Below are 27,388 nucleotides of genomic sequence, written 5' to 3'. Positions count from 1 at the left end.
ATTGGGGGCCTTGAAATGTATCCCCCGTGGATAAGGGGGTACTACTGTACTGTAATTTGTTTGGCTAGTTCCTTATGTGGGGACCATTAGGTGTTTTTTGCTTTTCAAATTATAAATAAGAGTATGATGAACATTCTCTTGAAAAAAAATCTTTCTTTGTGTATCAGTGTTTCCATAGAAACACCTAGAAAAAAGGTATTTCTGCATCAGATGGTATGAACATTTTCTCATTCTCCTGAATTTTATTGCCATGTTGCCTTTCAGAACAACTGCGCGTGTTTGTACTTCTATCAGTGCATAAGGGAACCTATGTGATATACTTTGGGCATTACTCCTTTTACCATTTGAATTTTTTGTAAATAACAAAATATGTGATGTTTAGAATCAAGGTTTTTAGTTGAGTCTGAGGAATTTCAGCCAAGGGTAAAGTATATATCAAGTAAGATTTCATTCTAACACAAATTAAATAGGCTTTACTCTTAACTATGTAAGTCTACAAAAACATCAAAATATTTATCTAAATTGCTACTATCCAGATTTGAATTTAGGCTTTAAGTCACAATTTAGGGCTCTGATGCCAAAATTATTATTATAATCTTGTATTAATGTAGGTTAAGTTGAAATCAAATTGTAATTATATAACTCGAAGTTAGTTAACTCCTGATTCTTTCTGCTAATGGAAGGGAATCATGCTATAATGAATTATAAAAATAGGTGTTACAATTAGTCAGCATTTGTCTTTATAATACATTAAGACTTTAAAATATTTATGTGTATTAGAATGGCCCAAGTAGCAAGCTAAAGATACTTGTTGATTAAAATTTCATTTTCAGTAATACTCAAAACGCATAGGTGTCTACTTAAAAATTGAATATGAATTTTAAAAATTACAGAAAATAATTACAATTAACTGTGTATTTTTATTATTTAAATCTTAAGATATAATTCTAGGATTGCTTTTAAATTTGTACTTACTTTGTCTTTTGTTTTAATTTAGGAACTGATTATTGCAAAGGCTGATGTTTCAACTTTGTTTCATTCACAGGGAGACCTCTCCGCACACATTTCAATTAGACTTATTCTTTAACAATGTAAGCAAACCAAGTGCCCCAGTTTTCGATAGGTTGGGAAGGTATGTACCTACAAGGTAATTGCACCAGAAATTTAGGAGTTAATAGGCAAAACCTTTTTATTCTTTAGATAGAAGAAAAAGATATATCTGTTGGTGGACCCAAGAACTCGGGGTTTATTTTACCAGTTGGCATTATTAAAGAAATGTCAAGCTCCTAGAAAGATGTTGAGTTTCTTTACAGAGTAAAAATTTAAATGTGTGAAACATTAGCCATCTTGTTTGCTTTTTATTGGTGAATACATTTCTTATACACACATCAAATGATTTAATAATAATCTTCTAACTTGGAAAAAATTGCTTTTTGATTTCTTTAAAAGAACTGTATAAACACTCTGGTAACTAATAATTTGTATCTTTTACATCAGACTATTTCATAATTTAAAATTCCATGGGCATATTTTGTAAAATGAGAATTTTGTTAATAGAATCCTCTATTTTGGATTATTTAATACTTGCCAGGTATTACTAAAACTAGTTGTTTTGATGTCTGCAAAATAATTGACCATTAAATGGGCTTAGTAAGAACTCATTTATAAATTTTTACTTACTTATTTTGAGAGAGAGAGAGCAAGCTGGAGCGGGTCAAAGAGAGAGGTAGAGAGAGAGAATCCCAAGCAAGTTCCCCACTGTCAGTGCAGAGCCTGATATGAGGCTCAAATTCACGAACTGTGAGATCATGACCTGAGCTAAAACCAAGAGTCAGATGTTTAACCTGCTGAACCACCTAGGTGCCCCCTAGAACTCATTTATAAAATAAAAAAAAACTTAAAGGCAGCTTAAAAATGGAAAAATTTCTATCCCTGTCATGAATTAAGTTTTTTAGATTTCACTTGTCATTTTATTGATCTTTCACTCAATATTAATTTATATTGATAATTTGGCTTTTTTTTTTAATGAAGGAAACCTAGATAATGTGAAGTAGTTAATTTTTAATATTATGGAATGTTTTTCTTATGTCAGTACCTACTTTTAAAAATAGGTATTTTTCTCTATTTGGTCCCATTATACATTTTAGGAAGGCTGTAATGCAATGGTTCTCTACTTAGCTGTATATTAGAATTACTGGGGGTGCTTTTTAAAAAATACTGATACCTACACTTACCCCAAACCAATTAAATCAGAATCTCTGGGGAGTTTGTTTTATACTTGATAACATTTTGGGGGAAGTAAATTAAAACTAAACTTAGTGGTTTATTAAAACAATAATCTAGTATTTGGTTTTATTAAGACATTTAAATTGAGAAAGACTTCTTCATGAATAATGATGTTCAGTGTTTGAGCCTATATATTTATTCCTACTCTTTTGGCAGCCTGGAATATGATGAGAATACTTCTATCATCTTTAGACCCAACTCAAAGGTAATTGCAGAAGTCAGTTTTCATCTTGTTACTACTGTTTGTTTTCACTTTCATTGAGAGTTTTGATCTAAATAAACCAGTGATGCAGAATATCAGCCTATTTGGTTCTAGTGCTGCAGGATAACATCATTTCTTGTCTGATTCCTCTTGTATCCAGAAGCTATTTTAAAATGGAGCAAAGACATTCTAATGTCACTGTCTACCTATAAAGCTCTTTCTTCCTCTAATTTTAGTGTGAGTCAGGAAGAGGCCAGCATTTGTGCTTGCCCTTCTTTCATTTAGGTGAGCAAGTTCAGAAGATGACAGGAAGGTAAATTGTTACTAGACACCACTGTGCCTTAGGTTTCTTAACAAATATATATTTTATATTCCTTTCGTATCAAAAGTATGTCTTTTTTCTTGATATAACAAATGCCATTTTTTAATTTATTTTTATTTTTATTTTTTTTAATTTTTTTTAACGTTTATTTTTGAGACAGAGAGAGACAGAGCATGAACGGGGGAGGATCACAGAGAGGGAGATACAGAATCTGAAACAGGCTCCAGGCTCTGAGCTGTCAGCACAGAGCCCGACGCAGGGCTTGAACTCACGGACTGCAAGATCATGACCTGAGCCGAAGTCGGCTGCTTAACCGACTGAGCTACCCAGGCGCGCCTAACAAATGCCATTCTATAAGCATCTAGAAAAGCTAAATCATGGGTGATCTGAAATGCAAAAAAAACTGTCCTAGTATGGGGCTACTTACTTAGGCTGTTTGTTTTTTTCTTGGTGGGGAGGTGGGTATTTAATCCTTTATTTGCTGTTTAGATTAAGTTATCTTCCTGATCTCTTTATTTGTCTTCCAGTGGGGCTTCTGTTTAGAATCTGTCAATTCCTGGACATAGTCTTTGAGCCGTTCTTTTGGTCCCCAGTTTCCCTTTACTGGAGTTTGCTAGAGTTCACAAGGAGAATAATAATTTCATTCTTCCTTATCGTGCCTCCAGAATGGGCCCCATTACTACTTATTACTTCATCTTTACTCAACATGGTAGAATGGAAGGAACTCAGAAGTCAGGGGCTTTGGTTTCTGGTTCAGGTTCTTCTACTGACACTCTGATTTTCTTATATATTTGTACTCATTCTGGCTACCTCTCATAGTATTGTGGAAATATGGCAATTAATGTAGATAAGCATTGAAAAACAAGTTGTTTTTTATTTTATAAGAAAATATTGAGGTTTAATTGCATTGATAAAGTCTTTGATCTTTTTAGGAGAAAGTTTCTTTGCAAAAACAATTTGTTTAATGCTTCTGGTTACCCTTTTTAAGTACAACATGGGTACATTAAGTATACTTGCATGTATGAGTTGGGCATATAAAAAGAATGCTGTACAATTTTACAGATTAGAATTCTTGAGACTGGGCATAATTTGTGCTTTTGTGCACCTCCGTGACCTCTATAACTATTGGAGTTTAATTTATTAATTGGCAGTAACTCTCACTTAATTTCATTCTCATTTCCCTTCTCTTGACTGGGAATCTGGTTATGCATTTTGAACAGAGTTGATGTAAAGTATCAGACAGGAGAGATGTAGTCTTGAGACAAATTTAGGTATGGCACTTCTGGAGAGCCATATAAAAGCTATGCCTCTGGATGTATTTCCATCAATATTGACCTTTGTACTTTCAGCATACTTTTAAAGACTTTAGTTTAACCATAGAGTAATTTGATATCAGTTTACTTTTGGCATATTAAAAGATTAACCTTGAAGATATTTTCCCCCAACAAATTAGGTGAATACTGATGGTTTGGTGCTAAGAGGCTGGTATAATTGTCTGACACTGGCAATATATGGATCAGTGGATAGAGTGATAAGTCATGACAGAGACTCTCCACCACCTCCACCTCCACCTCCACCTCCTCCCCAGCCACAGCCAAGTTTGAAAAGGAATCCAAAACATGGTGAGAATTTTAAATTTGTCTTTGTCAGTGACACTATGTTCATTATAATAGGAAAAGGTAATCGAAGTAGCTCTTCGAAACTTTGAAGAACTTTTGAAACTTCCTTAAAACTTGAGAAGATATCTTTGTCAGTCTCACAATTCTTTCCTATAAAAGAGTTTATTTTTATGTTGAAGTGGTTACATTTTCTTCCTCTAGTTTCCTAGATACTTTTTTAATTGACCTGAGGGGTTTTTTTTTTAATATGTAAGTGAAATGTATTCCAGTGTTTATTCATGGTTTAATATCAAAATTATCTCCAAAGGAATTGAGGAATAGGCAGTAAGTTTGGTATATATGGTTAGAATACTCATGTTAATGGTATTTTTTTTTTCAGGAGTGCTTTTCAGATTTGGTTAGATGTCTAAATGCAGATTCCCCCCCTCCCCCCATTTTTGAGAACCTTTTGCTCATTAAGTGGAGACAAGAAAAATAAGAATTCCATTAAACTTTAGTGACTCTCCTTCTATAAGGCAGGTAGTTGGACTCCTCTTTCAGAGGGTCTCATCTCCTTATTCCAGTATTATTACTGTAAGCTGTTGAAATATGGAGATTCAGGAATACATTTTCAAGTTATAATTGAGGTCACTAGGAAAAACCTTTTGCTTTACAATGAGCATTTTATGAGTAAATAAAATGACCTTCTCTTAAACATCATCTAATAGTGTCGTGTGAGCTCTTTGTCTTTGATGGTCACACACCATATTTTCATGTCTTTTCTTAAATCTTACCTATTGAGTGCAGTTAGTCTTTCACTTTTTCTTTTAATCCTTTAGTTTTCTGTGCTCATTTGTCTTTTTTACCAGACTCTGAGCTCCTTGTGGGCTGAGAGTATATTTTACTTATATTCTAGTTTTATCACAGTGCCTAGTGTATATAGTGGCTACTCAAAATTTTTGTTTAATTTACTGAATTGTTTTAAAATTGGCATTTGTGCTCACCCATTTATTTATATGGATGTATGTGTTTTTAATTTTTAATTTTGAAATAATTATAGATCTATAAGAGGTTGCAAAGAAATGTATGAGGAAGTCCTGTGCACTCTTTCCCCAGGCTCCCTCACTGTTAACATCTTTTACAACTATAGAACAATATCAAAACAAAATTGGCATTGGTACAATCTGTAGAGCTTCATTCAAATTTCACCAGTCATATGTGCACTTTGTGCGTGTGCCTGTATGTGTGTGTAGTTTTATGCAGTTTTATTCATGTATAGCCTTTCATAACCACTACTGCAATCAAATTACTTGATTGTACCATCACAAGATTGCCTGGTGTTGTTTTTTAATAACTACACCCATTCTACCCATTTCAAACCTTTGGCAACCACCAATCTGTTCTCCATTTCTGTAATTATATTATTTCATGAGTATTGCATAAATGGAATCCTGCAGTAGGTATCTTTTTGAGATGGGCTTTTTCCAGTCAGCATAATTTCTTTGAAGTTCATCCACTGTTTTGTGTATCAATAGTTCATTCTTTTTTATTGCTCAGTAGTATTACATAGTATGGATATATCATAGTTTATTTATTCAATCATTGAAGGACACTTAGATGTTTTCCAGTTTTTGACTTTTGCAAATAAAGCTGTTATGAACATTTGTGTACATCTTCCTGAGGAAGATAAGTCTTCATTTCTCTGGGATAATGCCCAAGAGTATATTTTGGTATGTGGGAAGTCAGAAATTCTAATGTTTGTAATATAAATTAATTTGTAAAATTTGTTAGCTGTTAGGAAGGAAAAGTTTAACAATAAATTCTGAAGATGAAAGACTCAGCTGATAACAGCATTTTTGTCATGCATTCATTTCACTTTAATAATTTGAAAGTTCTTTTTCTGTCTCTAATAAAAAAGCTGATGGGGAGAAAGAAGATCAGTTTAATGGAAGCCCTCCAAGACCACAACCTAGGGGACCAAGAACTCCTCCAGGACCACCTCCACCTGATGATGATGAGGATGATCCCATACCTTTGCCAGGTGTGAACAAAATCAGTGCTAGTTTTTCATCCCCTGATTAATGTTATAGTGCTTTTTGATTAAAGGAAAAATTAGATATCATTAATCAAATCTTGATGAATGCCCCTCACACTTTATCCTATGCGATATTTCCTTGTGTTTTCTTTTGGCAAATGAACTTGTTTTAAAAAAAAAAAAAATCAGTTAATTCATTTGAAGCTGTACCGGCATTGCTTTGAAAATAATTTACTGTAGTGGTGTATACAGAAGAATACCAGTTAAAAATAAGCAGTATGTATTGGAAGAAGTAAACAACCTGTGTACTTAATAGCTATAAAGAAAAGGATTAGTTTGCGGTGTTACAACATAAAATAATATACTTTATTAATTCTTACTGTGTAAAATTGTGCAACATATACTCTTAATATTTTTAAAAGCGAGTAGTTTAACCACTTTTTTTTAAAGGATATTTATGAGCTAAATCATCCAAAATGTCATTAACTAGTTGCAGTATCCAGTATGCTGCCTTATGTTATTTAAACCATTAAAATAATCTGTGCCTTAAATCTCAATTTTTCAGTATCTGGTGATAAGGAAGAGGATGCTTCTCACAGAGAAGATTACTTTGAACCCATTTCTCCTGATCGGAATTCTGTTCCCCAAGAAGGGCAATATTCTGATGAAGGAGAAGTAGAAGAGGAACAGCAAGAAGAAGGAGAAGATGATGAAGATGATGTGGACGTAGAGGAAGAAGAGGATGAGGATGAGGATGATCGCCATACAGTCGACAGTATCCCCGAGGAGGAAGAGGAAGATGAAGAGGAAGAAGGTGAAGAGGATGAAGAAGGTGAAGGTAGGTTATGTTTGTTAGGACGTTCTGGTTTTAAGTACTAGGAACTGACTTGCTGTAGCTCTCAGCAATCCAAGAGAATTCATAGCAAAGATAAATGACTTTCAAGAAACTCAAGGGATAGACTCTAGCTGCACCTCAAGGCTTGACTAGAACGGGGATTTCCATTTTCTGTTTGCTTTATGTTTCTGCTTTATTTTCTGTCAGCCAACTGTTGTTTCTCTGCTCACCCCACAGGTTTAATCTCCTTTTTTTGTTTTTAAGTTTATTTATTCTGAGAGAGAGAGAGAGCAGGGGAGGGGCAGAGAGAGAGGGGAGAGAGAGAATCCCAAGCAGGCTCTATACTGCTAGTGCAGAGCCTGACACAGGGCTCAAACCCAGAACTGTGCTGAAATCAAGAGTCGGGTGCTTGGGGCACCTGGGTGGCTCAGTCGGTAAAGTGTCCGACTTTGGCTCAGGTCACGATCTCACGGTTTGTGAGTTCGAGCCTCGTGTTGGGCTCTGTGCTGACAGCTCAGAGCCTGGAGCCTGCTTCAGATTCTGTGTCTCCCTGTCTCTCTGCCCCTTCCCTGTTCACGCTCTGTCTCTCTATCTCTCAAAAATAAACAAACACTAAAAAAAAGAAAAAAAGAGTTGGCACTTAACTGACTGAGCCACCCAGGCACCCCAGGTTTAATCTCTTTTTAACCAACCAGCCTACACTACCTGTGCTATCTCAGTCTTGTTTGCATTTTTCTGGGAGATTGTTTGGCTTGCTCCAATATCATTTGTCCCTTGGTACCATCAGCTTTGGCCAGGAAGCAAGATCATGTAGGAAATACATGAGTAGAGATTTGGTGGGCTGTTTTCAGAAAGGAATGGTGTAAGCTGGGTGGAATTCCTAAAGATGCCTGCCACCTAGATACTTTAGCAAATGCTACATTTTTAGAAATCCAGGGGGAAAAAAATCTCAACTATACAGGGATGTATGACAGCATGATGTAGTCCTTTCATTAGGCTTTATTTTTCCTTTGAAAGCAAAAAGTGAGAGCGACTCAAGCTAATTGACTCTTAAGGTGTCTAAGAAACGGCATGTAATGTTAAAGCATTTATGTAAAATAACATAAACTGCCTTGTTTTTTTCTAAAATAGGGTGAGGATTATTCTCCATGAGAATGAGGGTCATTTTGGTATCACAGGTGCCCTTTTACAGAATACAAATAATTAGGTTATTGAGTGATACTTTTGTATCTTCCCCCATTCCCAGATTAGCAAATAATATTTTTTATGTTTATTGTATTTGGCAAATAGTAGTTAGATTTCAGGCAGGCTATTTTCTTAATCATTTTTGTAGAGAAGGTGAGAGAAAGAGGCTGGTTAATTTGGTTTTTAATAGAAGATATCTGGCTTATCCCAGAGTCGGGCCTCTGTAGGCCCTTATCTTTTCAAATAATGATGAGTATATATGGCTAAAGCAAACTTGTTTTGAACAAAAGGATGTCTACAGATGGCTGATGCTGGAAGAATACTCTAGAAACATTTCCTTTTCTTATGTAGGCAATTATTTCAGTTTTCCCACAACCAGGCAATAGCAGTGTTAAAAAGTAAAACCAAGTTTTGTCTCTAACCTTGTTTTATTTGAAATACAGGAAAAAGTTGCACATGTATAATGATAAGAAAGCTTTGTTTTGGTCCAACTGAGCATTTTAAGTGAATAAATTTTCTTTAAAAATAAAATACAGGGGCTCCTGGGTGGCGCAGTCGGTTAAGCGTCTGACTTCAGCCAGGTCACGATCTTGCGGTCCATGAGTTTGAGCCCCGCGTCGGGCTCTGGGCTAATGGCTCAGAGCCTGGAGCCTGTTTCCGATTCTGTGTCTCCCTCTCTCTCTGCCTGCCCCTCCCCCGTTCATGCTCTGTCTCTCTCTGTCCCAAAAATAAATAAACGTTGAAAAAAAAAATTAAAAAATAAAAATAAAAATAAAATACAGACCTAGGAGGGGTGCCTGGGTGGCTTAGTCTGGCTCTGTGCTGACAGTGCAGAGCTTGCTTGGGATTCTCTCTCTCTCTCTCTCTCTCTCTCTCTCTCTCTCTCTCTCTCTTTCTCTCTCTCTCTCTTCCCCTCCCCTGCACACACGTGCATGTGCGCTCTCTCTCTCTCTCTCTCTCTCTCTCTGTCAAGAATAAATAAATAACTTTTTTGAAAAATTTAAAAAATACAGGTCTGTGTGGCAGGTAAATGAAGAGAAATAAAAATTCAGGAATATGATACTCAACCATCAAAAAGAATGAAATCTTGGGGCGCCTGGGTGACTCAGTGTGTTGAGCGTCCCACTTTGGCTCAGGTCATGATCTCGTGGTTCTTGATTTGGAGCCCCGAGTTGGGATCTGTGTTGACAGCTCAGAGCCTGGAGCCTGCTTCAGATTCTGTATCTCCCTTTCTCTGCCCCTCATTTGCCCGTGCTCTGTCTCTTTCTCAAAAATAAACAAACAAAAAAACTGAAATCTTGCCATTTACAACGACATGGATGGAGCTAGAATGTATCATGCTAAGGGAAATAAGTCAATCAGAGAAAGACAAATACCTTATGATTTCACTCATATGTAGAATTTAAGAAACAAAACAGATGAATAAATGGGAAGGGGAGGAAAAAAGAGAAAGAAAAGAGGGAAACAAACCATAAGAGACTCTTTTTTCTTTTTTTAAGTTTATTTTTGAGAGAGAAAGTGCATGCGTGCACGCACATGGGTGGGGGAGGGGCAGAGAGAGGGGATCTGAAATGGGCTCTGTACTGTCAGCTGTGAGCCTGATAGGGGGCTTGAACCCACGAACTGTGACATCATGACATGAGCTGAAGTCGGTTGTTCAACCAACTGAGCCACCCAGGCACCCTGCATAAGAGACTCTTAATGATAAGAGAACAAAGCGTGGGTTGACAGAGGGAGGTGAGTGGGAGGTGGGCCAGGTGGGTGTTGGGGGTACTAAGGAGGGCACTTGTTGTGATGAGCACTGGATAGTGTATGAATCACTGAATTCTCCTGAAACCAATATTGCACCATATGTTAACTAAAATCTAAATTTAAAAAAATTGGGGAATATGAAATTAATGTTAAAAAAGAACTTAAAATGCTTTCACTGAAAAATTTGGTTTAGCTTTGTGATTATGGTGTTACAGTTAAATTTAATAATCTTTGCCTGTCAGTTTTTCCCCCATCTTAAAAATACTCTTAAGAGGGCAAGGTTGGGGCGCCTGGGTGGCTTAGTTGGTTGAGCATCCGGCTTCGGCTCAGGTCATGATCTCACAGTTTGTGAGTTCGAGCCCCACATCGGGCTCTGTGCTGACAGCTTAAAGCCTAGAGCTTGCTTCGAATTCTGTGTCTCCCTCTCTCTTTCTCTGCTCCTCTCCCGCTCATGCTCTGTCTCTCTCTCTCCTTCAAAAATAAATAAAAACATTTAAAAAAAAATTTTTTTTTTTAAAAGAGGGCAAGGTTAACCTCTTCCTTCTTGAGAGAGGTGTTTTTTATTCCTTTAAGACATTTTAAAAAATTTATTTATTTGAGAGAGAGAGAGAGAGAGAGCATGAATTCATGCACAAGGTGGAGAAGGGCAGAGAGAGGGAGAGAGCAAAAATCCCAAGCAGACTCTGCACTTGTCAGTGCGGAACCCAGCGGGGGGCTTGAACTCATGAACTGTGAGATACGACCTGAACCAAAACCAAGAGTCTGTCGCTTAACCCACTGAGCCACCCAGGCACCCCAAGACATTTCTGTGAAGAGAAGATATCCATAGAAGAGTCAGTTGTAAAGTTGAACAGATAGAAGACTTTGCTTATGAAGTTTCTTATTAATTATTCTATTAGAAATTATAAAATGTTGGTAATTGTTGATAAGATGTTGGAGCAGAAGTTCATTTTATTGAAGAAATCATTCTAATTTTTTGTCATAGTACTAAATTATTTTTTTGATTAACTAGATTTTTTTTGCATTAAACAACAGTAATATTTAAATATTCAAACTGATTTTCAGGGGATGATGGTTATGAACAAATTTCCAGTGATGAAGATGGAATTGCTGACTTGGAACGTGAAACATTTAAGTATCCAAACTTTGATGTTGAATACACTGCTGAAGACTTAGCTTCAGTTCCTCCTATGACATATGACCCATATGATAGGGAACTTGTACCACTCTTATACTTCAGCTGTCCATACAAGACTACTTTTGAAATTGAAATCAGTAGGATGAAGGATCAAGGTCCAGATAAAGAAAATTCAGGGGCAGTAGAAGCCTCAGTGAAGTTAACTGAACTGTTAGATTTGTATCGGGAAGATAGAGGTGCAAAGTGGGTAACAGCTTTAGAAGAAATTCCAAGTTTAATAATAAAAGGATTAAGTTATTTGCAGTTGAAAAACACAAAACAAGACTCTCTTGACCAGTTGGTAGACTGGACCATGCAAGCTTTAAATTTACAAGTAGCTCTTCGCCAACCCATTGCCTTAAATGTCCGACAACTCAAAGCTGGGACCAAATTAGTGTCCTCACTAGCAGAATGTGGGGCTCAAGGAGTCATGGGACTGCTACAAGCAGGAGTAATCAATGGATTATTTGAGCTCCTGTTTGCTGATCATGTCTCATCTTCTCTTAAGTTAAATGCTTTTAAAGCTTTGGACAGTGTCATTAGTATGACAGAAGGAATGGAAGCTTTTTTAAGAGGTAGGCAGAATGAAAAAAGTGGCTATCAAAAACTTTTGGAGCTCATTCTTTTAGATCAGACTGTGAGAGTTGTCACTGCTGGTTCTGCTATTCTTCAGAAGTGCCATTTCTATGAAATCTTGTCAGAGATTAAAAGACTTGGTGACCATTTAGCAGAGAAGACTTCATCTGTTCCTAACCACGGTGAACCTGATCATGACACAGATGCAGGACTTGAGAGAACAAACCCAGAATATGAAAATGAGGTAGAGGCTTCAATGGATATGGATCTTTTGGAATCCTCAAATATAAGTGAAGGGGAAATAGAAAAGCTTATTAACCTCCTGGAAGAAGTTTTCCATTTAATGGAAACTGCACCTCATACAATGATCCAGCCTCCTGTTAAGTCTTTCCCAACGATGGCACGTATTACTGGACCTCCAGAAAGGGATGACCCATACCCTGTTCTCTTTAGGTAAGACATTTTCAGTTGGGGAAAATACGTTTCACAAATCACTACAGGCAATTTTGTGTGATTGATTTCGGTTTTTCAAATCTGTCTGTAGGCAGTGCATATCTGTGTAAGAATACTCTATTTCAAAAGAGTGGTGAAACTGAGAAGTATGCTACTGTGGGAGAGCTGCATTTTATTATACTTAAACTAGTAATAGTAATTTAAGTTAAAGATAGTGATAGTTAACAACAGTGCTTACATAAGCATGTCTATGAGCAAGAATAAATGAGAAACTGTAGAGTTGCTTCTGGGAAGGTGGTACAAGAAGATGGCCCAGGAAGGAGAGAACTTTTCTGTGTGAACCTCTTTGTACTTTATCATTTTAATACGTTGCAAGTTAAAGTTACATTTTACTAACCTAATTTTACAGACCTGGTTAAATGCTCACAGATTGAACCAGCCAGGTGCCCCTATCTAACTCTTTTTGTTGATAGAGTTTGACATTATTAGGATCAGCACCCACAGTAGATTTTTAAATTTTGTTTTAATTTTTGATAATTTATTTTTTGGCGTTTTGCTTGTAAATAATTTTGTAGCTAACGAGAAAATGGCATTTTAATTGTTATTCCTTATTTCGGTGATTAATTTTTCATTTGATTTAGGGCATACTGCATTAACAGAAAATGAGATCTTAACCATTCTAAAATCTGTACATACCCATTCCTGTTTTTCGCTGAAACTATTAGATCTTGCCTTAGTTTGAGTTCTTACGGTAATAAAAGATGATAATGCTAGAGCAAGGTCTGGTAAGAGATGAGGTCAAGAGTACAAGTGTAGAGGTTTGGCTTTGAACAGGAGAAAGGAAATCTTATGTGTACAAATATAGATACATTTATAACATGGAGACAGTAAAAGAGCAAAGACACTTCACACTGACCCCTTTATTTTTAATAAGATAGGAGGTGAAGTCATGCACTGAGGATACCTGAGGGTAGTGACTTTAAGGAAGGGAGTGATGCTCTTAGTTACTGAGGAGAAACCAATAATTAAAGGCTTATTAAGTATTGTTTTCTCCTCTGTAACTGGAGAAGGTACATTTAGATATCAGACTTGAAATATAGGGCCTTGAATGCTGTGCTAAGGAATTTGGATTTTTTTTAGAATGTGGGAAGCTCTTCACTATTTCAGAGTAGTAGATCTGATCAAAATAGCATTCTAAGATCTTATGTTGTTAAGATATATTGCAATGGAAAAGAAATTGGAGTTAAGGAAGTAGATGAGCCAGTCTAGATTGTACTTTAAGTACTTACCAAATATAGTAGCACTTACAGGGAATGGAAAGACAAATATTGTGCTAATAGCGAGAGGGTTTTGAAAGAGCAGTTACTAGGACTTGGTGACTGGACCTAATAGCTAAGAGAAAGCGAGAAGGAGCCAAAGGTGTTTTGAGGTTTCTAGCTAGGGGGTACCTACTAGAACTGGGATTTTATTGATAGAACCTGGTAAATTAGGAGGGGCAATGAATTTTGAAAGGGGAAATAATTGCATTTTGGAGAGATTAGTTTGAAGTAATGCTTTCCTTCCAGAAAGAAAGCAGGTGTTCCCTGTAAACCATGTTGTTTACGTAAACATTTTAGGCAAAGTGGGCATTCTTACCAATTGGGGGATGCAACCCTCCCCCTCCTCAAATCCGGGTTCCCAGATGCCAGCCAAGGACCAGCCTCAAAGAAGGCGTTTCTAAGAGTAAGCAGTCTGAGGCCTGCAGTATTAACGGTTTCTGAACACTCCACAAAGTAGTTAAAAGATGCTCTTAGAGTATAGTGGTTCTGGGATTTTATCTTCTTGAGGATTGTTTGCTTTTGTAGTCAATAAGTTACTGGGGGGTGTTTGTTATCCTGAAGTAGAAGCCTGCGTTAAAGGAGTAATATGAGGAAGCAATTGTATACTGTATGATTCCAAATACATGACATTCTGAAAAAGGCAAAACTATGTGGAGACAGTAAACAGATCAGCGATTGCCAGGGGTTGGAGGGAGGGAAATGGATAAATACATGGAGCACAGTATTTTTAGGACAACGCAGTAGCACTTGTGTCTATTTTGGGGTGTTGAGTAAGTTCATGCTTTTTTCTACTAAAAGTATGTATGCTAAAAAATGGTTCTTAGATTTGATAAAAGTGCTATATGATAGTATTAACTATTCAAATACTAAACATTGATAATTTTAATTTATTTACTCTAGTGGAAAGTACTAATTCAGATATACTACCTATAGTAAATCTGAATAAACTACGTATTTTTTGTAGTACATGTACTATATTTTTCCTAGATACACTTAATTCAGATACACTGGTATATACCATGAGTAGAGGAAGACCATGGTGAAAAAGAAATATTTGATAAGTGGCCTGGAAAGAAGACCCAGAATTTAAAGTCAAGGTTGATTCTGGAAAGAGAAAACTTGTCCACAGTTATTTGTTGAACGTCCATTGAATGTTAGCTAGAAAAAAGCCTCACGCAATTTCACTTTTATTTGACCCAGTGGAGAGAAGACTTGCTGCTTGCATTATGTTCTTAAAGTAGTATATTGCTGAGGGTAAAGATTGTGGCCATTAACTTTTTTACCTCTCTCCTATCTAACGGATATTGAGTAAATGAAGAATGTTTTGCACTGACTTCACACGTATCAATTAATTTTTCTACAGGTATCTTCATAGTCATCACTTCTTGGAGTTAGTTACCTTGCTTCTGTCAATTCCGGTAACAAGTGCCCACCCTGGTGTGCTGCAAGCCACAAAAGATGTTTTAAAGTTTCTTGCACAGTCACAAAAGGGTCTTCTTTTTTTTATGTCGGAATATGAAGCAACAAATTTGTTGATCCGAGCTCTGTGTCACCTTTATGATCAAGATGAAGAGGAGGGTCTTCAGTCTGATGGTGTCATTGATGATGCGTTTGCCTTGTGGCTACAGGACTCAACACAGACATTGCAGTGTATTACAGAGCTCTTCAGCCATTTTCAGCGTTGTACAGCCAGTGAAGAAACTGACCATTCAGATCTCTTGGGAACCCTTCACAATCTTTATTTGATTACTTTTAACCCTGTGGGAAGATCAGCTGTTGGTCATGTTTTCAGTCTTGAGAAAAATCTCCAAAGTCTTATTACTCTAATGGAGTACTATTCCAAAGAAGCCTTAGGGTAATTTTCTTTTTACTTGTTAAATTTTTTATTATTCAGGAAAACTGTGTCAAGTAAAGGGCTAGTTTCTTAAAAGTAGGTGTTGCATTTGAAAGTAAAAACTGTAATTATTTTTTGACATAATACATAATTTGTTAATTAAGGATTAGTATGACAGAAATCTCTAAAATATAAGATGTGCTATAAAGCAACGAAATGGATCTTTTTGCAGCTTCTTCCAGTTTCCCCTTGGTGTTCACAAGATTGCAACTGTAGTACCCTTGCTAATTTGTGTGTAGAGTAATCCTAAGGCACCAAAATATATACTTGCAGAGTAATGAGGACTATCTTGCTGTCTTGAATTTTCCCTCACCTTTAACACTGTGGTGCTCTGGTTTCAGACGTACTTTGACTAAATGGATGTGGGGGATTTTAGAATGATACTAGTTTTCAAGAGCTGCCCTGGAGGGCAGAGGATTTTAGTGTCTGAGGAGGTAAACATGCTCTTCCTGGCTCATGTCATACAGAGCAGTGACATCCAGGTAGCTGGCCTCACAACAGGGTCTTGCTATGATTCCTTGAGTGATAGGTCTTTGGGGGGGTGGGGGCTATGAAAGGCAAACACCATTGGCTTCCATGCCTAGCTCTACCTCAACAGTTTTACAGTAGAAGACTGAGTGATGATGGCAGTAGATTGATTCATCACACTTGTTCCTACTTATCTGGAGTGGACAAACATTTTAAAGGAGACCATTGAAGTAGACTTCTGGATCTTTTATTGTTAATATTTCATTGTTCTTCCAATCTTATAGAATAAGATTTTAGAATTAATAGAATTTCACTTTCTATTGTGATACATGTTCTTTGTTTACATACTCTTAAGTAGTGCTTTCAGGTGAATTGGAGGTGAATGTTAAAATCTGATTTCATGTCTTCAGGAAGTTAGTCATGTTTCATTGTAAAATTCCCTGGTCTCTTTAAAACCAAATAGAAAAAAAAAAAATGTTTAAAATTGTTCCTGGAAGAATTGTTTTCATACCAAAAACTTTAAAACCTTATTTTGTTTCAGTGATTCCAAGTCTAAGAAGTCAGTAGCTTATAATTATGCATGCATACTTATTTTGGTGGTGGTTCAGTCTTCCAGTGATGTCCAAATGCTAGAACAGCATGCAGCATCTCTCTTGAAGCTTTGTAAAGCAGATGAAAATAATGCTAAATTACAAGGTATGGTACTTGAAGTTGTTTAAGCATTTATGATATGTGAAGGGAAAAGTCTTTGAATATCTGTAATTAGTACTTTATCATGTTTTGATAATATACATAGTAATACTCTGTTATTGCCTCAAGGTACCCTATACGAAAGTGTTTTATATGGTGTTCTTAAAAAAATTTTTAGGAAGTTGTTGCAAGTACCTTTTCCTGGAAAATCATGGTAATTGGTGGTTGGTTGAAGTTACTAATCAAAATGGAAGAAGTAGCTTAAAGGTGAATTCAAAAGTTGAGTTTTGTGTATAGTTTGCATATGTGTGTGTTTTTCTATATATATTTCTAAGTATAACACTATTCTAAGTACAACTTAGAAATCTATTTGTCATTAACACATTGTGCTGTCTTTAACAGTGAAAGATAGTGAATATGAACATTCTTTTCTTTTTTTAATAATTTTTTTAAAGTTTATTTATTTATTTTGAGAGACAGAGAACATGAGCAGGGGTGGGGCAGAGAAAGAATCCCAAGCAGGCTCCGCATTGTCAGTGCAGAGCCCAGTGCAGGGTTCAAACCCACAAACAGCGAGATCATGACCTGAGCCAAAATCAAGAGTCAGATGCTTAACCGACTGAGCCACCCAGGCACCCCGAGCATTATTTTCTAAAATATTTAAATGTATGTTGAATGAAGTTTATGGCAAAGCTTATATGGGCAGTCCTGAAAAATCGAAGGTATTTAATCACAGTTTTTTATTATTTTGCTTTGATTTTTGGCTTTCTGACCTTACCAAATAGAAAATTTGAAAACATTGAGTAAATACTATAAATAGCATGTGGCCTTTTTTCTTTTTAATCTTAAATTTTATGTGTGGTACTACCAGTAAAAGTTGGGTAGTAAATTCAGCTTCCCATCTAGGAAATAGGTTTTTTCCCTGTAGTGTGCCTATATAAAAGGAGGTCACACAACATCTTCAAAGGTATTATTAATGCTTACTACTTATTCTGGGTGATGGGTACACATATATGTTTTATTATTCCTTATATTTTTCATTGGGACAATATATTTTGTATATATGAAAGAGTTAATTTAAAAACACATAGGAAAAATACTCACGTGCATGGTTGTAATCCTCATGGAGGAGTATGTAGAACCAAGGAGAGACATGACTGTTCAGTTTCCTTTAGTTTTTCCTACAAAGTGTCTGGAACTGGCATATCACTTTTTACATTAGAATGCTTTTCTTAAAACATTTTTGGTGATAAAGTATAGGTATTATAGCGTAGCTTCTAGGAGAGGGTTTTTTTTTTACATTATTCCACTCAGTTTTTTTAAGTATAATTGACACACAATGTTACATTAGTTTCAATTGTACAACATAGTGATTCCACAACTCTATAAGGTTATGCTGATGCTCACTGCAAGTGTATCTATCATCTGTTACCATACAGTGCTATTATAATACCACTGACTATATTTCCTACACTGTATATTTCATCCCTGTGATTTATTCATACCATAACTGGAAGCCTTTACCTCCCACTCCACTTCACTCATTTTGCTCATCCTTCCACCCCCATCCTCTCTGGCAACCCGCCAGTTTCTTCTCTATATTTATGGATCTGCTTTTTCTTTTTTTGTTTGTTCATTTTTTTCTAGAAGAGTTTTAAATTCATTTGTGGTAGATGGTATATTTCACTTATAATTGTTTATAAGCAAAGTGTGTTATTATTTTGGGATGATAGTGATTATTTTTAATTTTATAAAGACAAATAAGGAAATTGATAAAATTTAAAATTTATGTTAAGAGAAAAGACACTCAGCAAATGTCTACCACTCCCCCAACAGGGTTGATCCTGTTAGAAATTAATATATTTTGTGCATGCTTTTTGGGGGGTGTGGGAGGCAGCAGTAGCATTAAGTGAATAAACACTATTTTATTATGTTAGTTTATAAAAAGTCTTTTATAAATCTTTTTAATGTTGTAAGTTGATGGTCCTGTTTAAGCATGTAAACACTTAAGTTTTCAGAAACCAAGTAACTAAGAATGGTCACTTCTTACTTCTAAACCAGTGTAGTAGTCCATTTACATTTCATGTTAAAACTTTTTAAAAAAAATTAGACATAAGCTCATCCCTGTATGAAGTTTAGATTATTGAAATCAGTATGAATCTGACAATGTTCTTTGGAAAAGAATACCTTTACTTCCTTTGTTATAAAGGCTTTTATTTTAAAATATTATATTATAAATGACCTCTTTGTTTTTAAGAACTTGGCAAGTGGCTTGAACCTCTGAAAAACCTTAGATTTGAAATTAACTGCATCCCAAACCTAATTGAATACGTTAAACAGGTAAGTAAAACCTAAAAGTACCTTGATTTTATGGAACTGTATGGTAGTGTATAGTAGTGTTACTTTAAATCATTTATGTAGATAATGCAGTAATTGTTAAGTATACTTGATTGATTACTAGACTTTATGGGTGCAGATTCGTACATATATGTAGATGGGTATGTGACCGTGTGTATATGGGAATACACATGCACACAACCCTGTGTACTGTACTGCTTTCCACTACGAGATTCTTTCATATTTTTTTTCTCAAATTGGAATAATATCACTGCCATTTTGATGATATTTACAACAGTGTTTTAAAGTTAAGTAATTTAACATATAATTGTTTAAGTTAAACTTTAGTGAAAAAAGAACTTCCTTCAAAATTTTTAGGCAAAAATTGACAAGAGTCAATTCCAGATAATCACAGTGGGGACTAGTTATAAATTTGTTAATTTGGGATGGTCACATCTATAAATAAAATATTCATGAAAGTTGAAAATCATAAAACTCATAATAGTACATTTGAAAAATTCATATACAATTCAAGTAATTAGTAATTAAAAATTCACTAAGATTGTTGTACTGTCAGTTTTAGAAGTTAGTGTAACATAGGAAGAAGGGCTAAAGGTGGTCATAGATGCATAAAAAGTTTAAGCTAAAAGAATGAACCTTGAATTATCTCCTCTTTCATTTAACAGGTAAACTGTGTGTATTTTTGTGTATGTGTGTGTGTAAAACATCTTGGTCTTGGAGTTGAAATGTGTTATTAAAATAACATACATGTATTTCTTTCTAATCTGGGTTTCTCTGCTTTAGATTTTTCTTTACTGACTTGTCTCCCTTATCTTCTCCTTTTACTCCATCTTTCCTAAGAGTACTTTAATCTCCTTTGGTGCCATCATATTCTTCTGTGTTCCTCACTCTATGCTTTGTATGATGTCTGGAGCTTCTCATTATATTCAGTCTTTTATTTGGCAGAAATATGATCATTTTTGGTCTGTAAATTTAAGTTGTCATGTATTCAGGGTACTTGTGTGTGGTCAGGAAAATATATAAGGAAACATCCAGTAAACATCAGATACTTGGGTACAAGATTTTAACCAGTAAGAAATTTAGTTCTAGAAATTTAAATTACGTGCTATAATTAAAGGAATTTTGACTTTTCTGTAAATCCTTATTCGTTAATTATACTTAATAATGAATGACTCTTATTCCAAGATATACCAAAAGCAGTTCATCTGAGACTGAAACTTCCCTTGGTGGCTCCATGCTGCCTTATGTAGTTTGTGGAATTATCATGGAAAGGCAGCAAGGAAGAAATCAGAGGAAAAGATGTAAGGTGAAAAATGTATAAGGGAAAGGAATTTTCTAATTTTTAAGTTCCTCCTCTGAGGTTTAGAAGCTGAAAGAGTAACATTTTTAAACGTTATTTTTTCTGAGGATTTTCAAACCATCTGTGCTTCTCTGTAGAAACTACAAAAACAGACATAACTATTGTCAGGAAACATGGCATGGGCAGGTGCTAAGGACATAGGCAACTGTATTTCTTTTCCCTTTAACCATGTCCTAACTGACCATCACAACTAGGTATCTATATTTAAGTGTGTTATATAGTGCTAAAACTTTCCTTGTTGCTTCCTCAGTTTTAAAAGAGGTTTAGTGCCCACAAGACTCTGTAAAATCAGTTATTGCTTCATTTTTGGGAGGGAGGGTATTTAGAAAGAGTATATGATAAAGAACTATTTTAAATTCTTAATACAAGGAGTCTCATTCAGTTTTGTATGTTACCTTTGTTTTTAATCAGCACTTTTTAGTCTACTTGCACTTTGTAATTATTCATTTTATAAAATAACCTTTATAAACTTCATAAGCATTATTCATGTTTTACATTTAATTAAGATACTTAAAGTGTAAGTACTTACTATGAAATGTATTTTTAACTAATGCCTTCTTGGGAATTTTTTCTCGATTTGTATCAAAGCACCAAGAATTAAACTTTCTGTTCATTTTTATTTTTAAAGAATATCGATAATTTGATGACCCCAGAAGGAGTTGGCCTTACCACCGCCTTGCGTGTTCTCTGTAATGTCGCGTGTCCACCACCTCCTGTTGAAGGTAATATGGCTATTATACATTAAAAACTATTCTTAAGGCCTAGTATAAATGTCATTTATTAAATAAAATATTAAAAAATTTTAACTGATGATTAACATATTAAGTAATTAGTTTTTTTTCCCCCCTTATCCTATATAAAGGTCAACAGAAAGACCTGAAATGGAATCTTGCCGTTATTCAGCTTTTTTCTGCTGAAGGAATGGACACCTTTATTCGGGTTCTACAAAAATTGAACAGTATTCTGACTCAGCCCTGGAGGCTCCATGTCAACATGGGGACTACCCTTCACAGAGTTACTACTATTTCAATGGCTCGCTGCACACTCACTCTTCTTAAAACTATGTTAACGGAACTCCTGAGAGGTGGATCCTTTGAGTTTAAGGACATGCGTGTTCCTTCAGCACTTGTGACTTTACACATGCTCCTGTGCTCTATCCCTCTCTCAGGTCGTTTGGATAGTGATGAACAGAAAATTCAAAATGATATCATTGATATCTTACTGACTTTTACACAAGGAGTTAATGAAAAACTCACAATCTCAGAAGAGACACTGGCCAATAATACTTGGTCTTTAATGTTAAAAGAAGTTCTTTCTTCAATCTTGAAGGTTCCTGAAGGATTTTTTTCTGGACTCATACTACTTTCAGAGCTGCTGCCTCTACCATTGCCCATGCAAACAACTCAGGTATCACTTCCATATAACATGCATCTTATAAATGACTGCAGTAACACTTTAAAAAAAGCCAGTGATTTTGTTAAAAAAAAAAAAAAAACCAAACCCACAACCCTCATCCCCTTCCCCTAAAAAAGACATAAAATAACTGGATGAGGGTGAGATAAAACTGAAGCAAGTTGGTCATTAAAGAAATATGGGGGGCAACATTTTAATAAATTTTTGTTAATGTGAATTTTATTATGCTGTTATGTATACTTGTACTTTTGTTATTTTTAAATCCTTTTTTTCCCCTTTATCATGTGTTAGAATTTGCCATTAACTAGGTTGGTTCACCAATGGACTCTGTTCTACTGACTGCTAACCTGAGAACAATAAGATTTTCTAGATGAATTGAATTCAAGCAAATGTTTAATTGTATAATAGAAAAATGTTTTAAGCATGTGTTCTTTTCGTAACAGTTCTTCCTGAACAATTTTTGTGACTATAAATAAATATTAAAGAAAATCTACGTACACACACAATATACTTTTTTAACAGGTTATTGAGCCACATGATATATCAGTGGCACTCAACACCCGAAAATTGTGGAGCATGCACCTTCATGTTCAAGCAAAGTTGCTCCAAGAAATAGTTCGCTCTTTCTCTGGCACAACCTGCCAGCCCATTCAACATATGTTACGGCGTATTTGTGTTCAATTGTGTGATCTTGCCTCACCAACTGCACTTCTGATTATGAGAACTGTGTTGGATTTGATTGTAGAAGACTTGCAAAGGTATTAAACATTTTTTCCTCAAATTATTTTTGACACATACATTTTTTTTCACTTAGAATGTGGAAACCAGGGTTTAGAATGCTCAGATAATATATGTCTGTGTGTGTGTGTGTGTGTGTGTGTGTATATATATATATATATATGTGTGTGTGTGTGTACACATATACACAGGTATACATACACATTTGTGTATGTATATGAATATATATAGATTGTTTTTAATTGGAAAACTTTATTTCACGTGCAAGATACCTTGAAGGTCTTGATTTTGGGTGTTTAAAAGGTGAACTATAAAGTACTCTGATTTAAAAAAATACATATTGAAATCTGAATTTATAAAATTTTATAATAATTGTAAAATTCCAGAGAAGTCATCATATCCAAGGATTGAAATATTTTATACAAGATTTGTGTAAGATGATACGTGTTGGAAAATAAATATTAGTTAAATATTAAAGTTAAGAATTTTGTTTACTAAATGTATTGATTTTATTTCAGCACTTCAGAAGATAAAGAAAAACAGTACACTAGCCAAACCACCAGGTTGCTTGCTCTTCTTGATGCTCTGGCTTCACACAAAGCTTGTAAATTAGCTATTTTGCATCTAATTAATGGAACTATTAAAGGTGATGAAAGATATGCAGAGATATTCCAGGATCTGTTAGCTTTGGTGCGGTCTCCTGGAGACAGTGTTATTCGCCAACAATGTGTTGAATATATCACATCCATTTTGCAGTCTCTCTGTGATCAGGTATTTATAGTTATTTTATAAATTCATTTTTTGTATATGGTTCCAAAGCTTCCCTTGATATAAATCTTGTCTGTGAACACAGAGATCTCATCTGTTTTATTATTCCTACTGTTGTTCGGGGAGATCTTGTTTGACCAGTGAACCAATAATAAAATGGTTTGGTGCTTCATAGCTTTCTTTGGGTTTGTACTTCACAGGTTTCTCTGAAGAGGTCTTTATGAGATTGCATCATTGGATAGTTACTTTATGTGCCACTATATTCGTTGGGGTTGGTTATGTCCAGCATGTTCATTTTCATTCCACTTATACACAGATTCATTCTTGAATTTTATAGCTTTGCGATTGGTTGAATTAATACCATGTGTTTTTTTGTTAGGACAACTTTTGAAGGTATCATAGGCTACTACAGTTTTAGTGTGTTTCCGACTACTCTCCTTACAGATGTTGACCAAAAGTAGTAGTATTTCTACCTTTGTATATTATTGACTTCCAGTTTATAATTCCATGAGTTAATGAAAATTGTTTTAACTTTTAAAGCTCATTGTGATTGAGATTTTTTAAGATTTCTATACCTAATGGTACTTTAGCTTATCATAATGCTCCTGTCTAATCAGATGTGATTTTTTTCAGGCAGAATGTATATTTTTTAATATTTATTTACTTACTTAAGTGCACATGTGTGCACAAGCAGGGTGAGGGGCAGAGAGAGAGAGGGAGAGAAAGAATTCCAAGCAAAGCTCTATACTGTTAGTGCAGTCTGATGGGGATCTTGATCTCACGAACTCTGAGATTGTGACCTGAACCAAAATCAAGAGTTGGATTCTTAATCAGCTGAGCCACCCAGGTGCCCCCAGGCAGAATATTTTTAATAGGATCCCATGTTGGAAGATTATCTTTATTCAGCTGACAAAAATCCAGTTTGGTTACATTTAACACCTAAGAAGGAGCATTTTTGGTGTGACTTGTTTTCACAAAAAGAGGACCTGGTAGAATATAGTTTTGGACCTGGCAGAGAGGATATTTTAAGTCCTTATACCCTAAAGTGTCCATTTGACTGGTGTTTGTTATATAACCCAGGTCAGGTTTTATGACTAATCTGAATGACACCATAGCACCATAGCTGCCCTGATCACGTAAACCTCATTCTTGGCCTCATCTTACTATATTTGCCTTCAGATTCAAACTTTGTTTTTTGGTTGTAACCCATGTTGAATACTAGTTTACAGTATGTTGAAGTGATTAAAGGCAATGAGACATCCCTAAAAATGTTTCTGTAAGATCTACTTTATTTACTTCTATAAAGAGAGTGGTGAGAGTTTTTAGTTATTGTTGGTTAAACTTGCTTAGTGCTGAAAAACTTGAATTTTAAAAGTATATAAAAACTAGAGGAAAATAAAATATTTAGTTGAAAGACAGTGCTTAAATGTTTATTTGCTCTATCCATTTCTTTTTGTGATGTTTTAAATTCCAATATGTTCATTAAAATTTATTTCACTGGGGGCACCTAGGTGGCTCAGTCAGAGCCTGCTTGGGATTCTCTATCCTTCTCTCTGTCTCTGCCCCTCTCCCGCACATGCATTCTCTCTCTCTCAAACTAAATAAACATTTAAAAAATTTATTTCATTGAATGATTTCTTTATAAATTAAAAAGATATTCAAATGAATCAATAACACATGATTTAAAATCTTTTAGTACCAAAAGAATGTAACCACTTGAAGATAGAAACTACACTCAGTGCAGTACAGAAGGAAAAATGTGTAGGAGCACCTGGCTGGCTCATTCAGTAGAGTATGCAAATCTTGATCTTGGGATCATGAGTTCAAGCCCCACGTTGGGCATAGAGCCAGACAAACAAACAAATAAATAAGTGCAAGCTTAAAAAGAGATATTCTTTTAAAGTAAAAATATTGTAAAGTAAAATATTTGTCTTTGTTTCTTTAAGCGTATATCCTTGAATTACCTTTTATAGAAGAGCAAAATGACGCTATTGTTCTTAATGTGTTTGAATTTATATTTGGTGTAGGAAGGTGACAATGTTTTGATGAGATAATTACTAAGTATTAGTTGCTGTGTGTTTCTGAAATAAAAATGTTAATCGATGGTGATAATAATGAAAGAAAATTTTTCCCTACTCCTCTCCACCCTCACAGGACATTGCGCTTATTTTGCCAAACTCTTCTGAAGGTTCTATTTCTGAACTGGAGCAGCTCTCCAATTCTCTACCAAACAAAGAATTGATGGCCTCAATCTGTGACTGTCTACTGGCTATGCTAGCTAACTCTGAGAGCAGTTATAGCTGTTTACTGACATGTGTCAGAACAATGATGTTTCTTGCAGAGCATGATTATGGATTATTTCATTTAAAAAGGTAATGCTTTATCTAATTTAATATATTCTTGGATTTAACTTTTCACTCTATCATCCCTCCCCAAATTAGTTAACTCATTGCTGTTGTAGAAGGCTGAAGATATGATTTCTTTCATGTGGAGAAATTTGTATTTATGGAAAGGATTTTTTAGTAGTGAAGTGTGCTAGTAATCCAATCTTCAGCATTAAAATATAAATTGAATAGATAGACAAATTAATGTGGACATCTTACAGTATTTAAGAAGGGAATCTTACTGTTCCAGGGATATTAATTCACACTGTTTTTGTTTTGTTGATACATTTACCTGTAGTCCTTTAAAAGTGATGGTTGGTGTAGGGTGCGTGACTGGCTGAGTCAGTAGAGCATGCAGCTTTTTTTCTCAGGGTTGTGAGTTCAAGCCCCACATTGGTGTGGAGCCTACTTAAACAACAAGCAAACAAACAGAAGTGATGGTGCTGTGATGGTGCTGTGATACTCTGTGCTGATTCTGTGTTTTTTATTCTGTAGAGAAGTGGCTGAGATAAAATTAATTTGAGATGATGTAAACCTCAAGTGTAATTTCTGCTTCAGTCTCTCTGTCCATGCCCTCATCTTTTTCTTCTCTAGGAAGGTAGCTGGATGTTATGTAGATTTGCTTGGAAATTTGTAGAAGTTTGTAGGATTATGAGACAGGAAGGAGGAGGAAACATGTTTGTGCCTCTCGTTAATTCTTGTAACATTGGTTGAAAACTTACGTTCCAAATGCTCTTTGGTGCTGGCTCCTACCTTCTCCACTTCCTTCTCCTGAAAAACCTGTCTCCTCTTTTATATTCTCTTTCAGTTGGTGGCACCTGCTGAAAATCCAAGTTTTCCATTTCCTCCTACCCCCCCTTCTTAGTCTCTCACCATAATCTTTACATTTTACTCTGGAATGCCCCTTTTCCTATTGCCTGGGTATTTACTCTATATCCTTAAAGCTCATCTTCTACTCTCCATCTCCAGGAAAGCCAAAAAACTTTCCTTGATTCCTCCATTCCTAAGCTCTCATAGTATTATGTGTGATATTTTTAATTTTGCTGGATTCCTGTTTCTGGTCTTTTTTCTATTGGTAATCTTTTCCTAAGTTGTCTTAACCTATTCCAGTTTCTCCCTTTAGCTCTAATTTTTCTGCTAAGGTCCAAATAACCCATCCATTTATTTGATGTCTCTGCTTGACTTTCTATTGGACATCTCAAACTGAACAGATTTAAAGCAGAGCTCTTGAAATTCTTGCTCTCAAATATGTTTCTGTCTTGTTCATCCCAGTAAGTGTTATCACGTTAACTGTCCACACAAAACACCAAGATTTTGATTTCTCTCTTTTCCTTACTTCCTACGTGCAACCTATCAGTAAGTCCAGTGGATCATACCTCCAAAATTTATCCCTAATTTGATCACTTTTGTCCACTCTGTAGTTACCACCCTTGTCCAGTTCACTGTCATTTCGTGCATGACTCATTTCAGTAGCCTCCAGTCTACTTCTTGCTTCCACTGTTGTCCCCCTAAAATCTATTTTCTGAGCATTCAGACTGATTTTTTAAACTTAAAACAGATACATTTGTTGTTCTG

The 27,388-nt window shown here is 35.4% G+C and overlaps 1 protein-coding gene across 3 annotated transcripts in view; it reads left to right on the top strand.

The window, feature by feature from the left end:
* The window catches only part of VIRMA (vir like m6A methyltransferase associated), a 58,684-nt gene that overhangs the window by 12,468 nt on the left and 18,828 nt on the right, over positions 1 to 27,388 (top strand). For 2 of the 3 annotated variants that reach the window (XM_047841796.1, XM_047841793.1), the window contains exons 3-16: positions 1,046 to 1,147; positions 2,443 to 2,491; positions 4,264 to 4,432; positions 6,327 to 6,449; positions 7,009 to 7,281; positions 11,281 to 12,421; positions 15,104 to 15,595; positions 16,644 to 16,798; positions 19,050 to 19,132; positions 21,139 to 21,232; positions 21,373 to 21,917; positions 22,446 to 22,681; positions 23,180 to 23,432; positions 25,584 to 25,801. In XM_047841796.1, the coding sequence (XP_047697752.1) occupies positions 1,046 to 1,147; positions 2,443 to 2,491; positions 4,264 to 4,432; positions 6,327 to 6,449; positions 7,009 to 7,281; positions 11,281 to 12,421; positions 15,104 to 15,595; positions 16,644 to 16,798; positions 19,050 to 19,132; positions 21,139 to 21,232; positions 21,373 to 21,917; positions 22,446 to 22,681; positions 23,180 to 23,432; positions 25,584 to 25,801 (3,933 nt within the window). The remainder of the gene's footprint in view (positions 1 to 1,045; positions 1,148 to 2,442; positions 2,492 to 4,263; positions 4,433 to 6,326; positions 6,450 to 7,008; positions 7,282 to 11,280; positions 12,422 to 15,103; positions 15,596 to 16,643; positions 16,799 to 19,049; positions 19,133 to 21,138; positions 21,233 to 21,372; positions 21,918 to 22,445; positions 22,682 to 23,179; positions 23,433 to 25,583; positions 25,802 to 27,388) is intronic. The other variant, XM_047841795.1, reaches the window with a different exon arrangement.

The sequence above is a fragment of the Prionailurus viverrinus genome, chromosome F2 (genome assembly GCF_022837055.1).
Source record: "Prionailurus viverrinus isolate Anna chromosome F2, UM_Priviv_1.0, whole genome shotgun sequence".
NCBI lineage: Eukaryota > Metazoa > Chordata > Mammalia > Carnivora > Felidae > Prionailurus > Prionailurus viverrinus.
Note: the sequence above shows the minus strand (reverse complement) of the source record. Positions and strands in the feature narration are given on the sequence as shown.